This window comes from Zonotrichia albicollis, chromosome 6, assembly GCF_047830755.1.
Source record: "Zonotrichia albicollis isolate bZonAlb1 chromosome 6, bZonAlb1.hap1, whole genome shotgun sequence".
Taxonomy (NCBI): Eukaryota; Metazoa; Chordata; class Aves; order Passeriformes; family Passerellidae; genus Zonotrichia; species Zonotrichia albicollis.
In genome coordinates this window covers 18,646,287-18,663,335 of record NC_133824.1, presented here as the reverse complement: position 1 = coordinate 18,663,335, position 17,049 = coordinate 18,646,287, and the positions used below count along the sequence as shown (strand labels likewise).

General features: G+C 40.2%; 1 protein-coding gene across 2 annotated transcripts in view; it reads left to right on the top strand.

Annotated features, from left to right (window-relative positions):
- Window positions 1–17,049, top strand: part of PRORP (protein only RNase P catalytic subunit) — a 39,565-nt gene that overhangs the window by 5,629 nt on the left and 16,887 nt on the right. For both annotated transcript variants that reach the window (XM_074542682.1, XM_074542681.1), the window contains one exon: window positions 10,435–10,542. In XM_074542682.1, coding sequence (XP_074398783.1) covers window positions 10,435–10,542 — 108 coding nt within the window. The remainder of the gene's footprint in view (window positions 1–10,434; window positions 10,543–17,049) is intronic.

Sequence of the window (17,049 nt, the reverse complement as noted above, 5' to 3'; positions counted from 1 at the left end):
ACAGTAACCCCAGGCAGTGCTACAGGCTGGGGACAAAGTGGCTGGAAAACTGCCCAGTGGAAAAGGACCTTGACAGCAGCTGGACATGATCCTGTGTGTGCCCAGGTGGCCAAGAATGCCAATGGCATCCTGGCCTGTCGCAGACATTTCTTCATAGAAATCCTTTCTTTGGGATTTGTCCCTCTTCTGGGAAGCAGAGCCCCAGAAAAAGAATGTAAACAAATTGTTATCGGCTGCTGTGAAATGTGGCAGGGGTTCCTGTGATTGGCCCTCCTTCCATGTGTACCATTAAGGGCCAATCACAGGAGCAGCTCAGGGGAGATTCCTTGAACACAGAACTTTTTTATTGATTCCTTCTATTCTATTCTTGGCATAGCAGTCTCTGCAAGCTCTCTCTTTATTCTTTTTAGTATAGTTATAATGTATTATATATCTTATATCAATAAATCAAGCCTTCTGATCAAGAAACAAGATTCTCGTCCTTCTCTCACCACAGTGACCGTCTAAGGTCGCTGCAATACTGGCCTGTATCAGAAATAGTGTGGCCAGCAGGAGCAGGGCAGTGACTGTCCCCCTGTGCTGGGCACTGGTGAGGCCAATACCCCTAATCCTGCATGCAACTCTGGGTCCCTGACCATGAGAAGGACATTGAGGTGCTGGAGCATGTCCAGAGGAGGACAGTGGAACTGGTCAAGGGTCTGGAGAGTCAGTCATAGGAGGAGCAGCTAAGGGAGCTGGGGTTGTTCAGCCTGAAGAAAATGAGGCTCAGGGGAGACCTTACTGCTCTCTACAAGTGCCTGAAAGGAGCCTGCAGCCAGGGGGCTTGGTCTCTTCTCCCAGGCAGCCAGCAAAAGGGCAAGAGGACATAGCATCAAGCTGTGCCAGCAGAGGTTGAAGTTGGACATGAGGAAGAATTTCTTGACTGAAAGGGTGGTAAAACATGTAATGTGGGGAGGTGATAGAGTCACTGTCCCTGGAGGTGTTCAGGAAACCACTGGATGGGGCACTGAGTGCTGGCTTAGTTGACAAGGTGGTGATCAGTCACAGGTTGGACTTGATGATTGTGGAGGTTTTTTCTAACTCTAATGATTCCATGGTTCTATTTCTGACGTGTTTTGAGTGGAGATAACAGATTTGGTGGTAGAGATATGGACCAAAGCTGAGCCCCACTAGATGGAGCCCACACCACATCTCGGGGCAGCTTTGCTTTATCTTTGAGTATTGTTTGCTGCAGCTGGCACCTCAGTTCTTCACCAGCTTTGAGAGTATGGAAGAGGACACAAGGTTTATTCTTCAGGCTTTCTGCAGGCACAGACAGTGAGCATGTTCATCAGTTACAGAAACTTGAAAGTCTTGGGGTATTTGTAGTACATGCAGCCTATTGTGCAGACATCTGATTTCCACACAGATCTTATTATCAGGTCAGGACTTTTGATCTGATCTAGCTGCTAATTGTATAAGAGAATAAAATTCTCCTTAAAAATGTAGCTGTCATTTTAAGTATGTAATAGGTACTGGTGTTCTGTAATATCATTAAATAAACAAAAGGCTGTGTTTTATTGAACCCTGTATGGCTTGAAAATTTCAAATGTGTCAAGTAGACAGGGCTAGATTGGCAGTACCAGTTGAAGGTGGAGAAATTTAGGGAATTCTGGGTAACAGGACCTTCACACACAATCTGAAGAGAAGTAGAAATTATGTTCCCCCTGTGGGAGAGCCTGATTGAATAAATGCATACAATCTAATGAAACAAAAACTCAATACACTACATTAAATTTTGATGTCAGTAGATTCTATTAGACTGTGTGATAGCTGAAATTCCATCATTTATCACTGTGGGGCCACCTACTTGTTAATTTCAAGTTGATCTCATTCCAGTTCTGTATCAGCAGGTAGTCCCTGAGCGCAGATGCACTTGGTGTTTACTGTTGTTTGTACAGCTTAAGGTCTGCTTCCTCAGTGAATTTCGGACATGGATGTGGGGGTAGTGGCAAAACAGTGTCATGATCTATCATGGTGTTTCCAGAAATAAAATTGGGACTTTTTAGTTGCCTTTGTGCTGTGGAAGTAGACATGTGGTGATGAAAAAATGCTGCCCATTTTAGGTATGTCAGACTGTGGGACTTCTTCTGCAGCCAGGGGCTTCCAGAGGGGAACTGGGTGATGAGGCTTAAATAAGGATGTGAGTAAATACATCTGAGAAGGTGGGGGGGATTTTCCAGTCACTTTTTTTATAGTGGCTGTAATTCAAATAGGAAACTTTAGCTTTGTATTCCTTCTTTTCTCCTAACTAGTTTTCTTTAGTGGATCTGTATTTCCTGCAATGAAATGATTAATCAGGGAAACAGTTTGAGTTGCTTTGGGCTTTAAATATTTTTCCAACAGTGTTTCAAATTGAATATATAAATGCTTTTGGAATCTGTTTTTTTCTTCACTGAGGAATAGTTATTTGTCTTACTTTTGCAACAGCATCGTTGCTTTATTTTGTTTCTGTCGCTTAAGAATAAATGTGATCTGAGTAGAAAATGAGGAGCAAAGATTGGTTTGTTGAGGATCCCCCAAAAGTAATTTGTTGCGCAGAGATTAAAAACAAATAAGTCTTTTTTTGTAATTAGTTTTAGGAAAAAAGAAATCAAACATAGATTTGTACATCAGAATGGTAGTGAACATTATTTACAAATGTGTTGAAAAAATGGCTTGAATGAACTATAAAACTGATTATCTGTGATAAGGAAATATTACACATTAAAAACAGGCATCAATTCAGATCCTTATGGATAGCTTCTGGAAGGTCTATTAGGATATCATATGATGATCTAATGCAGTGAGCTGTAACCTTGCAGGCTGCCATAGAAAGAAGACAGCTACAATAAGACTGTCACCTTTCGTACCAAATTTCTGTGTGGTATTTTCTGTCAGATGCTTGTTTACCCTGGCTGCATTTAATTGGGAGCTGTGCCATTGAGCCTGAGAGGATATAATTGGTGTGCTGAGAGGCAGAATCAACTTTTGCTGTGATGACTTTTCATGTTGCAGCTGCTCCTGGGTGTTTGTGCAAATGCTGTAATTTCATTCCCTTTGTGGCTCCCACTTACCTCTGATGAGCCTGAAAGGGCTGTTGTGCAGTGGGAGGGAAGCTCATGGGAGGTGTGTATGTGCTGTCAAGAAGGCGTGTATGTGCTGTCAAGAAGGCAGGAAGAGATGGGTTTGTGCTCATGTGAATTCCCACACTAGGTCTGGGCTAAGCAGGGATTTTACATGTTCTTCTAGCACACAGGGGACAACAAAGAGGAAGTAGCCCATTCATCTCAGTGTTCTTTTGCAGCTGAATGAGGCACTGCTATTTGGAAGGAACCTTGAACATTGGGCTCTAACTCTTACCTTTTACATTGATACTTTTTTTTTCTGTAGAGCTCTGATTCTCCTTCCAACTCCATGATTTGCCCCAAAGGCCTATGTGACCCAAGGGGGGCTTTGGGTATGTGTCAGTCCTGTTCTGTCAGCCCAGGATAAGTGTGCCATTTCCCTCCTCTACCTCTGTTCCCATGGGTGTTGGCTGAGTCCTGCCAGCACTGCCCTCTGTGGGCACAGGCTGTGAACGGGCAGCACTGCACATGCACATCACAGTGAGTGCCTGTGAGCACCTTTTTGTTCCTCACAGTCCCAGTGAGCCCCTGCAAGCACCTTTATGTTCCTCACAGTCACAGTGAGCGCCTGCAAGCACCTTCCTGTTCCTCACAGTCACAGTGAGCGCCTGGGAGCACCTTCCTGTTCCTCACAGTCACAGTGAGCCCCTGCAAGCACCTTGCTGTTCCTCACAGTGCCTCCCAAGGCTGCAGCCACAGCAGTTCCTGACTCGGGGGTTATTTGTAAACTCAGAGGCCAAACAAATTGTGTGCAATCCAGAGTACACAGAGATACCAGACACAATACTGAGAAAGGCTGTCCTGTTTAGAAGGGTTTCAAGGGGATTTCCAAGCTTTGAAACTGCAGGGCAAATACTCAAACCCATCGGGCATAGCAACAAATAGATTTAAGAGTGCTCCACCAAGGTGCCTTTAAAAAAAGAACTGGCTGGATTTCAGCTGGACAGCTGAATTTTATTTCTCACACTTAATATTCATTCCTGTGTTTTTCTTCTGATACCAAGAAGCATTGCTGAAAACAGAGCAATCCCCATAACATTGTATTTTATGAATCTGTTAAAAATGGAATGTTTTCACTTCTCTAAAATACACCCTGTTTGATAATAGGGGTAGTTACATTATAATTAAGTGCAGTATAATATTCTGTTAATCAGAATTTGCTGTTTCCCTGCACTTGAGGATGTTGTCATTAAACAAGAGAGGAAGCACTGCTTTTTCTGCTGTACAAGCTTAAAGTATTGTAACTTCTTCTGGAAAAAATACACGTTGAACATTGTAGTTTTACTTTTTTAAATTTAACTAGTGTCTCTCCATCATTCCTGAAGTGAACAAAAACTTTATTGTTCAGGGGAAGTGACAAAAGGCCTTTTCTGCACTGATTTGAATACGTTTTAGTATGGGGTTTTTAAATTCTTATTTTTGAACTCTGTAAATTGGCAGTAATATAATAGCCTTTTTTGTATTTGTAAGTCCTCTGTGAATTTGCTCATGTATCTCCTTTGTATGTTAGATTACTTTGGGTTTTGGCATTTAAGTAGTAGACCTTTTTGGTTTGAGAATTTAGCTAATGCCATGATTTTTATTTCTAGTTGCCAACATATTTCTTATTTAGACTTGAGAAGAAAAATATTCAAGAGATTCTATTTTTCTGTGCTTTTGAACTTTTCATACACTTAAAACTGTTATAGACATTAAAATGATTTCAAAATATTCATGTGGATTAGTCTCATTGCTCTTACTGCTTGTTTAGCTATATTTTCTTTGTTTTGAAATATTTATTTCTGTTATCGTGTTTAACATAGTGTCTGTACATACTAATAATGAATTCTTTCATTCATTTTTGTTGTGGTCTTGAAGCTCATAATCTGTATGTACACTGGTATGGGAAGAAAAACATATTTCTTTTCTATAAATCTATAAACATATTTACAGAAGCTGAAATAGTATTGTCTTACCAAATAGTACTATTTTCATATTTATGATAGCTGCTTTTTCAAATACTTCTTGCTGTGTAAACCAGATTTTTGAAGACTGGAGGTACACTTATTTAAAAAAACTTTAAATGAATTAATTAAAGTAGCAAAACTAGTAATTTTTTTCTTGCTTGTTTTTTTAAAAAATGATTCCTAATGTTCTGGCTTTTTACAAATAACCTCTCTTGCTTTTCTATAACATTCCAGGCTGAGAGTTACATTTCCTAAAATGTTGTTTCATCATTTAGCCTGTTAGCATAGTCAGGGCTACATGTGGGAAGAGGTGATCCCAGTAGTCCCACCTGCTGCCAATCTCATTCCATTTCCTGGCTGCATTTTCATGCCAGGACAGTCCTCTGTGTTGTAACCTCAGCAGAGGGACTGGTGGAGACCAAGAGCTGTTGTATGGGCTGAGTTCATCCACTTGGGTCTTTCTCCACGTGCTGAGATGTGTGCACAGGTAGGTGAGGAAACAAAGGCAGGAATGAATGGCTGAGGAAAGGGAGAAGGTGGAAACACCCCTTTCTGGGGCAGTACCAGTACATACCAGTATAAGCTGGTGGTGAAATAGTGCATGAGCCACCCAGCTGGTGTGGAATGCAAAAAAATGCAACTCTTTGTGCTTTTGCCAATATATGAATGGACTTGAGCCACCCACACCCTAGTGATTAAACAATAAATTATTTTAAAACTCTTAAAACTTCTTTACATCAATATGAATTCCATCAAGGATTTGGTTATAGCTGGCTTTTTCTTTTAGTTGATTTAGTCAAGTGTGTATCCATTTGTGAAGAAAAGATTTTTTAACAAAAGGTGCAGTGAATCGTTTTTAAAGGTTATATAGTTGGCATTCCCCTGTTTTCCCAGTAAGGCAATGAATGAAATCAGGTGGGTTTTTTAAAATTCCCTTTTCTTTTGTTCATGTTGTGAAACAGGATATCCCTGGAGTCACTGTGCTGTGTGTAGGGGAAGCCCTGCAGTGAGGTAACAGCCCTGCTGTATTGCAGTGCTCCTCTGCAGAACCTGACCCTTATGAAGCAATACAAAATATGGTTTTAGTTTAGTTCCTTCTGTTTGAGTCATGTTTTCGAGTCCATAAGGAAAATGAACTTTCCCTTAAAAACTTTGTGAGATGAACCCAGTCAGACCAAGTTAGAAGTCAGAGTAAGGTTTGCTGTGTTTGTTTTGGTGCTCTTACCTGGAGGGACTGGGGAGGGAGGGAGAGAGAGAGAGAGAGATGTATTTTGTTACTTGTTGGCTTATTGAAGGAATTTATCAGAAGTGTCCCTGTCCTGTTGAGCAGGATGTTTCCAGTAAATGCTCCTGTGGCATACACCACCTGTGGGCTGTGTGTAGATCACACGTTGCAGTCTCCATTTGGAAGAGTAAGCTTTTGTGTATAGCTTGCTTATTTTTGCCTAAGCCAACCTGACTCCTGGGGATGGTCCTGTGCAAGGCTAAGAGAGTTGGACTCAGTGATCCCTGTGGGTCCCTTTCAACTCAGCATATTCTAGGATTCTGCAACCTGCATGTCATCATTGTACTGCATTGATAGCCATTGTGTGTGAGTTCACTTGATTAGTTGTACCCTAACTGCAGCTGTGCTCTACTTCATTTACTGCTCAGAAAGAAAGCCTTTAATTTCTTCCAACAGCTAGCTAATGGGGGAGATTTCTTTAGGGAACTGTGGATGAATCATCTGTTTACTACTGTGCCTGAAGTAAGAGCTGCATAAAATCCAGACAAGTCCCAGTCCTTAAAAGATCAGCATTCTTTGAATTATCTACTTTCTCTCTTTGTAGTGGGTTGGTCTTGGTTGGACACCAGGGCCCACCAAGCTGCTCTATCACTCCTCTCAACAGGACAAGGTTAGGGGTATAAAATGAGATGGAAAAACACTTGTGAATCAGGATAGAGACAGTTTATTAAAGCAAGAGCAAAGGCTGCATGCAGAAGTGAAAAAAAAAAAAAAAGTGTTCTCTACTTCCCGTTGCCAGGTGATGTCCAGCCACTCCCTGGGAAGTAAAGCATCAGTAGGCATAGCAGTTGCTCCAGAAAACAATGGTCATAATAATAAACACCCCCCCTTGCCCCCTTCTTTCTCCTGGGTGTTGTTCTGAGGAGGTGTCTCATGGATGGGATATAATGTATAATATATGTATAATATAACATAATATATGTATAATGTATATTATATATATAATAATGTATAATATAATGTATAATAATATACACCCTGTCATCACCCCCTTCTTTCTCCTGGGTGTTGTTCTGAGGAGGTGTCTTGTGGATGGGATATCCCTTTGGTCAGGTTGAGTCAGCTGTACTGGAGATGTCCCCTCCCAAGATTTTGCCCACCACCAGCCTACTGATGAGGGGGAATGTTGGAGACACAGCCTTAGTGCTGTGGGAAGCATTAACTCCAGCTCAGCCAGACCCAGTACACTCACACCATGTAAGTCTTTGGGTATTTATATTGTGTCTGGATGAGGTAGCCTGCTGCTTATTTCCAGGCTTTGCCCTTTTCCTTCCCTGTGTCCAGAGAGGATGAGAAATATGGCAGCTCAAAAACTGTCTCTCAGGGGAGGAGACCTTCTCTGTCATTCTTGATGTATTTTTTTTCTGGAAAAGGAAAGAACACACTCTCATGCATAGCTGGGGAAATATGGGTGGTGAGGAGAAAATAAACTGACCCTTGGGAGTTTTAGTCTGTCTGAGGCTTTTTATCGGAGTCTTCTGTAGTTGGTGACATGAATTAAAGTTGGCCATTTGTCTTCTGCACTTTGGTATTAACTCCTTATTTCCCTGCCTGATTAAGTCTCCTTGCCACCAGCAAACCTTCCCTGCCTGTTTTGCACAGATTGTGCCTAGAGAACAAAAGCATTGAGCTGATCTGGGAGGCTGCCGGGGCACGCTGGCTGGCAGGCATCTGTTCAGAATGTTGAGAGACATGGACAGGAGGAGATGGTGCAGGAACATGCAGTGGCCAAAGGAATGACACTGAAAAAGCTGCAGCATCCCCCAGCTCCAGGAGTAAACCCCAGAGAGCCAGGAGATGCTTTCTGGGGAGTGCTGAGCCTATCCTGGTGCCTCTCAGCAGGACCCTTCTGGCAGCCCTGCACCATCTGCTCTTCTGGAAGATGAGAGGGATCCAAGCCAAGAGTGGGCAGAGGAGAGTGCAGACCTACTGAACCCCTCTGCTGCTTCCCCAGCTCATGCTGTAGTATTCCCTGAACAAAACAGTCTACTCTGCCTGTCAGGGAAAACCACCTTTTCAGGAACTGCTCTATAACCATTGTCACTTGAAGTAAAATACCACTTGAAGAATTCTCTGCAAAGTGCTTGGTTTGTATTGAACTGAGTCCATAAAGACAGGATTACTTGTACAGTTTGCTTCTTAAAAATGTCTTGACTGTAGCTATTTACTTGAAATAATATTGCCAATTGTTAGCACTGAGAAAATAATGCTGTGTTGGAATGTTTACCACATGTTTCACCTGCTTCCACTTTTGTTTTTTCTATTTTCACTCATCTTTGTCTCAGAGCTTTTCTACCTTAATTTCCTTTGGGCTACATGTGTTTTGCTTCTTTTCATCTCCCACATTTCAGACAGCCATCCAGTATTGCAGTGATGGCTCACCAGATTTTGAACCATGGGGATGTCCATGGGTGGTGTAAGCCCAGAAGTCAGGAATCCATGTTGTTTGGTTTTGCACTTTTTTGTACTTGCTATCCCTGCCACTGCCTTTCCTAGTGACTTCCTTCTATGTCTTGGTGTCCCTGTCAGATGGCAATGAGAATTTTTATTCATCTATGGAAAATACATTGAGATTAGGGCAGAGGAGTGGGGGAAATACTTCACAAGTACCAACAACTTATTTTTATTTTAGATGATAATTTCCTTGTCCAGTGTTTTATACTTTCTCAGTAGTAACATTTATTTGAGCCATGGAGAAATGAAAAATCACATAACAGGTGATTGATTTCCAGGGTGCTAGAGTGAGCCCTGTGTTGTCCATGTTCTTACCGCTGTGCTTTTGACTGGTGCACCTCTGTTCACCTGGAAATTATTCCTGAAATTTTAACAGCTGGGTGAACCATCTTACCTTGCTTGGTTTGTACTCTTAGTACCAGTAGCCCTTTTCCTAGTATAATTTGTCATAAGCATTCCAACTAAATTTGAAGTGATCATTTGTTACTGCCTGACAGTGTTGTATTTTCTGGAAAAATGAATTCTTTCTTTCATTTCTTTCTCCAAGGAAGAATTGTATATGCTCTGTATGTTTTTGGGTGCTGAGGCAGTGGCTTTTATTTAGATGTATGTTGCCATATAGTGCTACGTGGAAGAAGGCAAGATTAGAAGAGTACTTCTTGAATCCTTTGCAGAAGGCATGAAATATTAATTGTTTTGAGTTCCTGTGAAAGTTAATTTATAGCCTGGATTGTGAAGGCTCTGTCAGTGATAAATAAATCTTACTTGTTACTAGAAAGGTAATTTATGCAACTAGGTCACTGCCCATCAGGATAATGCAGAGTTCTTGGTCTTATGAAAAACAGTCAGAAGCAAACAGTACAAATCCTATGCAAGTGTCTGCAAAAAAGCTACTAAATCTTTCCCCAAAAATCAAGGGAGAAATTCCTGAGGATTTTATTGTAGCTCTGTAGTCTGTTCTTCTCTTATAGACTTTCAAACCTAAAGCAGTTGTGATTTCCTTATGAAGGAAAAACTGGATGTTTTGCTCAATCAGTGCATTACATTTCTGACCTAGTAAGAAAGTTCATGGTTTTAGCCATAAAGCCACGTGTTTCTCACAGATGGAGTACTATCTTTCTAAATGGATGTTTATTTAAATATTGACTGGCATTCAGAGATTTCATCATTCTTTCAGAGAACCTAAGTATGATCGTTATTTTTCATTTGGATATGTTAAGAGCTAGTAGTGATGAAGTTGTCTACTGGACTGTAAAGTTGCTTTGTTCAGCAGCTGCTGTGGGACAATGACTATAGCATGTAACTTTATGGAAGTGCACAGCTCAGATTGTAATTTTGAAAATTTGGATAACTGCAAACTTTTGAGGTTCGGTTGTAATGTAATTTTTGGTTGTAATGGTTTTATTGGACATATCCAATGTAAGAGTTATGGCTTAAAAGATGGGGTGGGTTTTTTTGGCGTGGTTGTTAATGATGTGAAGTGTAGCCAACAAAGGAAAAGTGAGACATTTGGGCTTTGTTTCCTTTTTAAATAAAAATTGAATGGGATTTCTTTCTATTAAACTCAGCATATTATTCCCTTGTGTTTATTTATTTATTTCAGGAATTGGAGGCCTTTCAAACATTTGTTGAAAATCGACTTCCGTTTGATATTGTTATTGATGGACTCAATGTTTCCCACATAAAATCTAGAAAGATGCAGTGTGAAAATGTAAGTGCTGATTAAATATTCATTAAGTGTTTTGTGTACACTGATTGTAAAACAGTGAGTGCCTCATTATTAGTTATCCTCTAGAGAAAATGAGCAGATACTTTGTCGCACATTCACAATGAAGTTCAAAGAGTTATCTGAGTTTCACAAATTAAAAATTACTAGTGGGAAGATGGTTCTTCTAGATATTTGCCTGTATTAGCTGTAAAGTGTCATACATTTCCTCATATAGTCAGTGTTTATAGTTACAGCTAAGGTGTCAATAATAACATAATTACAGAAACTCTATGTGATTGTGTAAGTTTTCATAGTAATACGGATTTGGGGGAATTGGGTAAATCTGCTGTGTAGAAAATTTAGTCTAATATAGTTATGCTGGTAAAAGTTGTCATTAAAATAACCCCTTGCTTAGTTCAAACCACATCCTGTACACATTTAAATATTATTTAATTTCCTATTGCTTTGAGACTTGAGTCTTGTTTAACAAGGGTGGCTCAAACTGGTTTCAGTTCTTTCCATTTGATTTGTAGAAGAAAAATCCTGCTCCTTTGTCAGTGAGAAACCTATGTTTGGGACTTCTTGATACTCCCTTGTAGCACTTCACTAAGAATTGGCTTAAGATTATTGGGTTTTTTTGTCAATCAAATTTACTCTAAATTAGGAGAAGCAAAGTAGCTGCTCACACATATTTCAAAGCCAGAATTTAAATTTTCACACTCTCAGAATTAAAATTAATTTATAGATGAACTTGTTAATAAAAGAAGAAATTCACTTTCGTTCATTACAAGAAATGCATTTTAGTTCTAAGAATTACTTTAAAGCTGTTGTTAGGAAGTAATGTATACGGATCTATGTAGATAAAAGTGAGATGAGGAGGTTAGATAAAATTTGCTGAAAAGTGTGTCAGAGTGGCAGTGTAGTTGCATGAGATACTGTCTCACAAAGAGAGCACTTTTCTTACTACAAAAATAACAAAAAAAAGTTCACAAGTTGTTTGGGTGGGATCAGGGAGGAAGTTTTAATTATCTGAGAAGAATTCCAGGCAGAACATAGTGGCACAATGTTTTAACATGTAGAAAGACAGATCTGTGCTGCCAAAGATGAGGAGGGGAAAAGAATGTCCTTGCTCAGTGCATGCTTTTCCTGCTGTGGAAGCTCTAAAGAGGATTCTGAATGGAAACTGGAGGCAATCAAGCAAAGAGCCAGCCTGATTTTGGCAGATAATTACTCCTGATTTCTGGTCAGAAATCTTGCTAGGAGGTATTGGCATGCTGAACAGTATAAATTGCCTTTCAGTTTCTCCTTAGCTTGGGCTGCAGTGGAAGCACTTTGGGATCTATGATGCCAAAGAACTCCAGGAGGGCTGTGTGGAGGCATCAGCTTTCATTTATGTTGTTCCATATAGGTACAGGTCAAATTTCTCTTGAATCCCAGCTGCTTACTGATTAGGAGGATTTTGGGAGGACCTACCTTTCCTTCCTACACAACAGAACAGTAACTTGGGCTCGTCCCAGCTTATCTAGAAGAGGATTCTCTTAGCTATGAGTAAAGTTGCTGTGAATGATTATTACATTTTGTTATGCACAAAAAATATTAATCATTGGGGTTTCTGCCAGTCTTTTTCTGCTCTTGTTTTCTGGATCCTGTTTTTTGGGAGTATGGAGTCATTACATGAGAGATTGGAGAAGCCCATTATTTCTGCCATAGACCTGTAGATACTCACTGGCTGAATAGTTCCTGTTTTGGCATGGGAAGTTTATATTTGCACTCTAAACAACAAAATAGCTGCTTCACTACCCAAAAGAAATAATCTTCTAGACACATGGACTACTAAAGACTTTTCCCTACATTGATCCTCTCAGCTGACTGGGATCCTTTTAGTTTTTTTTTAATGCTAGATGTCATTATACACAATTACAGTGTTAACTATTGAGTTCATAGTTTTTTCCAAGTGGAAACATAGTTTAAATGCAAGATCATTCTGGATGCTGGCAGATCCTGTTTTATTTCTTCATGACTCTGAACTTCTGTGTTGTAACATGTCAAAAAAGGACTAGTTTTGTTCTTATTTTGGATCCTTCTAACAAGAAGCATGCATTCTTGTTTTCTGACTTTTTTTTCAAGACTGCTAAAAACAGAAAGAAACCCACAAAGCAGAGCAGAGCAATCCTTTCTTCTGTCTCCAAACTCTTTTCAGATGAGGGAGGGGAAGGCCGCAGTAATCTGTTGATGTGTTGGTTTTCTGGTTATGGTGTTGCTGCCAAGCAGGCTCCCATCTGTGAATGCTGTAGTCTGTCCTTTGAGGCTGGCTCTGCCACAAAGCATCCTTTTCTGGAGGCTCCTGTCCTCACACCGTGACAGCCAGATGGAAAATGTGGAGTGGCACACATGGGGCATTTACAGCCTGCCTTGAGAAGCTCCTCAGTGTGCACAGGGAAGCACAGTGCTGAACTGAGAAGATGGAGAACAGAAATAACGTGAGAGAAGTGGGAGGCAGAACACAAAGGATGGAAAAAGCCAAGAGTGAAGGCTACTGAGGTCAAGCTGGCTGGCTGGGGTAGCATGAGAGTAACATTTTGAAGAGAGGTGTGCTGTGACTTCTGCTTGACTAGAGAGGTGGTAAATGAGCAGTGTTTCTGAGGACCTATGTTAAAGCTGTCCAGCCTGCCAGAAGCTGAATTATTTAACTTGTCAAAAAGCTAAATTATTTTGAATCTCCAAGTGTGGGTCAGTCTGTGTCCTTTTCAAGGATTGATTACTGCATCTATTAGACCCAGTGAGGATATTGTTTTATAAACTTTTCTGTTAGAGGATGTAGTTAGTATGCAGTGTGGTTGAAAGAGAAAATGAGATTGTTGCTGTGTTTCTAACACACTTTGAAGTGTTACTATTTGCAAATTATTAGTTTCTTTGAAACCTGTCCCTTATGGGATTTAGAGAGAATGGCAAAATAAAGGGTGTTGTTAAACACAAGAGAAGGCCTAAGATTTATGTGACAAAAACACAGTAATTTAAATGCATTCTGGTCTTAATTTAAATTTAACAAAAAGTACTATTCAACTTCATGACTTAGCTTCCAGAACTGCAGCTGTTCTGCTGAAGAACAAGACTCTAGCTAACTCTTAGTCATATGATTAGAATGAGAATACATTGATGAAATTTTCCTCTGTTTCAAACAGCCTAACATTGGTAATTCCATGTCTTAGGCATCTTGAGGAGTGGCAAGGCACATGTACCTTGAGGGATAAGAGGAGACAGAAAAAAAGCAAAAGTTGAAAGTAAAATTTTTACTCATTTAATTTCCAAAGTGTTCTGACATTCTAAAAAGCTAGATATGTGACTTCCCAGGCAACTTCAGTCCTCATAGCCAGCACTTAGCAAATCATTATGAATATTATTGACTTGACAGATGTACTGGAACATCCTGTGGCAGTTTCTCTGATTTATGACACTCTTGGTTTGTAAATATAATCCCCAGTTGCCCTTTTGTCCAGGTGGGTTTTATACTTGGTCTGTTTCCTGGTAGAAATTATGATGTGGCTGCATAAATTACTCAATTCCTGAAAAAAAAATAAATAAGGATGCAGCATGAAGATAGGAAGAAAGATTTTTTTTTTTTGAGGGCTAGGCAATGGTGAGCCCATTTGATTTGAAGGCACTGCACACATAGTGACTGTAAAACTGCAACACCAGACACCACCTCCTTTGAATCCATTGCTTCCTTACTGTAGCATTTTAAATTAAACATTAAAGTTGACTCCTTATTTAAAGATATTGTAGAATGGAAAGTATTTTTGCCATATTGTCAATAGAAAAAAATTCCAAATCTCCCTAAAGTCTGAAATGGTTCAGCCTTGTCATCTGCTGCTGCTGTACCTGATGGGTTTTGCCTGACTGAGTCAGTCACTGTACTGCAAACATGTGGCTTGTAAACAGAGCTGTCCTGGCAGTTTAAGTAAGCAAAGTTGGTTCAGGCTGTGTCATGACGTGTTATCCTTTCCTGCAGATGTATCTAATTACATAAATCCTTACCCAACACAATCACATTTGGTGCTCTCTGTAGTGCTCTCACCTTTCACCTTGTAAAGGTCAAGAGAGGGAATTTCCACGCACTAACTGTCCGTTTCTCCTACTGAACAAACTGTTACATAGTTCTTAAGTGGATGTTTTCCTGTTTATGACAATTTTCTGCAGAAGTATTCCTTTGAAATGAGAGGGAGTCCCAGTACAAGCAGGATAGCTAGGCTCTGGAGACTGCTCTTGGATTGCAGAAGGGGAGTGAAGACATTTTGCTCTGCTTCAGCTACCCCTGAGCTGTGGAGGAGCAGGGTGGGAGGTGAAAGAGGGATGAGAGAGCATGGTCTGCAGGAACAGTCTGAAGAGCATTTTGCTATTCTTAATTTACAATGAGTTTGGTATGTTGTAAATTAAGTATGCAGCCAGGCCCTTGTTTTTAGCTGTGCCCATCTGGTGTTAGAAGTAACTGAATATTTATTTCAAATGTGTGTTGGATCAAAGCTAACTCACTATTCCCTTCTGCAAACAGTTTGGTAGTTGGGGTCAGCTCTGCCCTAACTTTACCCTCTCTAATCTCTATATTAAACCCAGACATCTAAATGATTGGTGAAATACTTCCAGACTGAGTTACTCAAGGCTGACAATGCACAAAGGAATAGTTTTTGCTGTTGGCAGATAATTCAAAGTGGTTCCTTCTAAACTTAATCAGCACATCTATAAATGGACTACATGAGTTTTTGTAATTCCCATATAAATTGCAATAGGCTTGTAGAATAGCTGAGGAAGCCAGGTCCTTGCTGTTCCTTCCCATCCCAGTCTGCTGGCAGCAGCCAGCACTCCACGTCTCTGGCCTGAAGCAGCAGTCAGCTCCTGCCAGCAAAGGCACCAGAGCTGCCCCTTGCACACCTCACAGGCTGGCATAGAAAGCCAGGCTGTGGCTGCTGCAATGGGAGTGCTCTGTGGCAGGGGCAGGGAACACCTCATGTTCTGCACCTCTTTCTTGTCTCTCCTGGGAAAGAGCAGCAGGCTTGTTGAGTGGAGATTGCCCTCTGAACTGGGGAAAGGACTAAGAGAATTTTGCATTAATAATACGTGTGTCTAAATATTACTGCATTTTCTTTTTCTGTATGTTAAAGATCTAAAATTATATTTAACAGGAAGATTCAAGGTTTAAAACTGACATTATACTTTTAGTTATTCTAGTAGTTCTGTAGTAGTTATTGCTGGACTCCTGGCTACATGAGCAGTAGAGAAATGAGTGGGTAGAGAGAGGTTGCAGTCCTGACAGGAAAGCTGGTAGTGGAAAAAAAGTTTCATCAAGATAAGGGAGAAAAATAGGACATAGGATAGTAGTCTACAGGAAAATGGTGAATGGTCCTGTTAAATTCTTGAAAAAACCCAACTTTGGCCACAGAATTTAAGAACCTTGATCAATGACACTTTGTGAATTCAGCTCAGAGCCATTGCTCTGATATGTACTGTATTCAATTTGCAAGGCTTATTTTCCAAATATAAGGACAATTATTAATACAAGAAAACCTCAACTTTTCAAATAAAGGCAAAATTTTTAAAAATAAGAAAAAAAAAGAAAAACAGGACATCTATGACCCACAATTCTCTTAGCTTAATAACCCAGATCAACTGTCCCAGTTATTGAGACAGTGATGCTTTGTACAAAACATTAGCTCCACTCAGCTGTCCTACAAAACAAGCAGTTATTAATAAATTTGACCCCAAAAACTCATCCATGGGAAAGAATTTTTTTCTTCTCTGACTCCTTTGGCAGCATCTGTGATTTGTTCAAGTACTTTACTGTCTGTAAATGAAGCAAGAATGAAGTAGATCCATGAGTCATTCTCTGTTCAGAATCAATACATCCAACAGAGGTCTTATTTGTCACACTGTGACAGTTCATCAATTCTGCCTCCGACCACCTCTTGTCTTACTGCTCAACAAAGCAGTCAGACGTGTTTGTTCACTTGCTCTCAGCCTTTTCCATCTCTTTTTTTCCCCCCCTGTCTTCTACTGGTGATTCAAGTTTGCATTTCCATGATAACAAAATATTTGGCCTGTTGTTCATGACTGAAGAGATTTTTATCTTTGCACCATGTGTTTCATTCTTTAGACCTGTACTTTCATTTCCTGTAAGTACTGCAGAAACCGTAAAGATGTTTTGGTGTTTTTATTGAAAATCACCTTCACTTCATGTTTGTGTAATATGATCTTAGAAGAGAAAGAAGATCAAGCAGTAAGGGGTATTCTTGAAACTTCTCCTGTTTTTAGTGGTGGAGATTCATGAGTGAAATATTCAGCATTGCATCCATATCTCATCAGTTACTTTCTGGGGGTTCCTTGGATATCCCAGCAGAAGAAATCAGTTCTTCTCTGAAGGCACATCTCAGAGATCAATACTAATCTGCTGAAATCTGTCCCTTCTATGTTCGGCCATCCTAAAATAGCATAGCTCAAGCTCAAGAATTGGGGTCACCA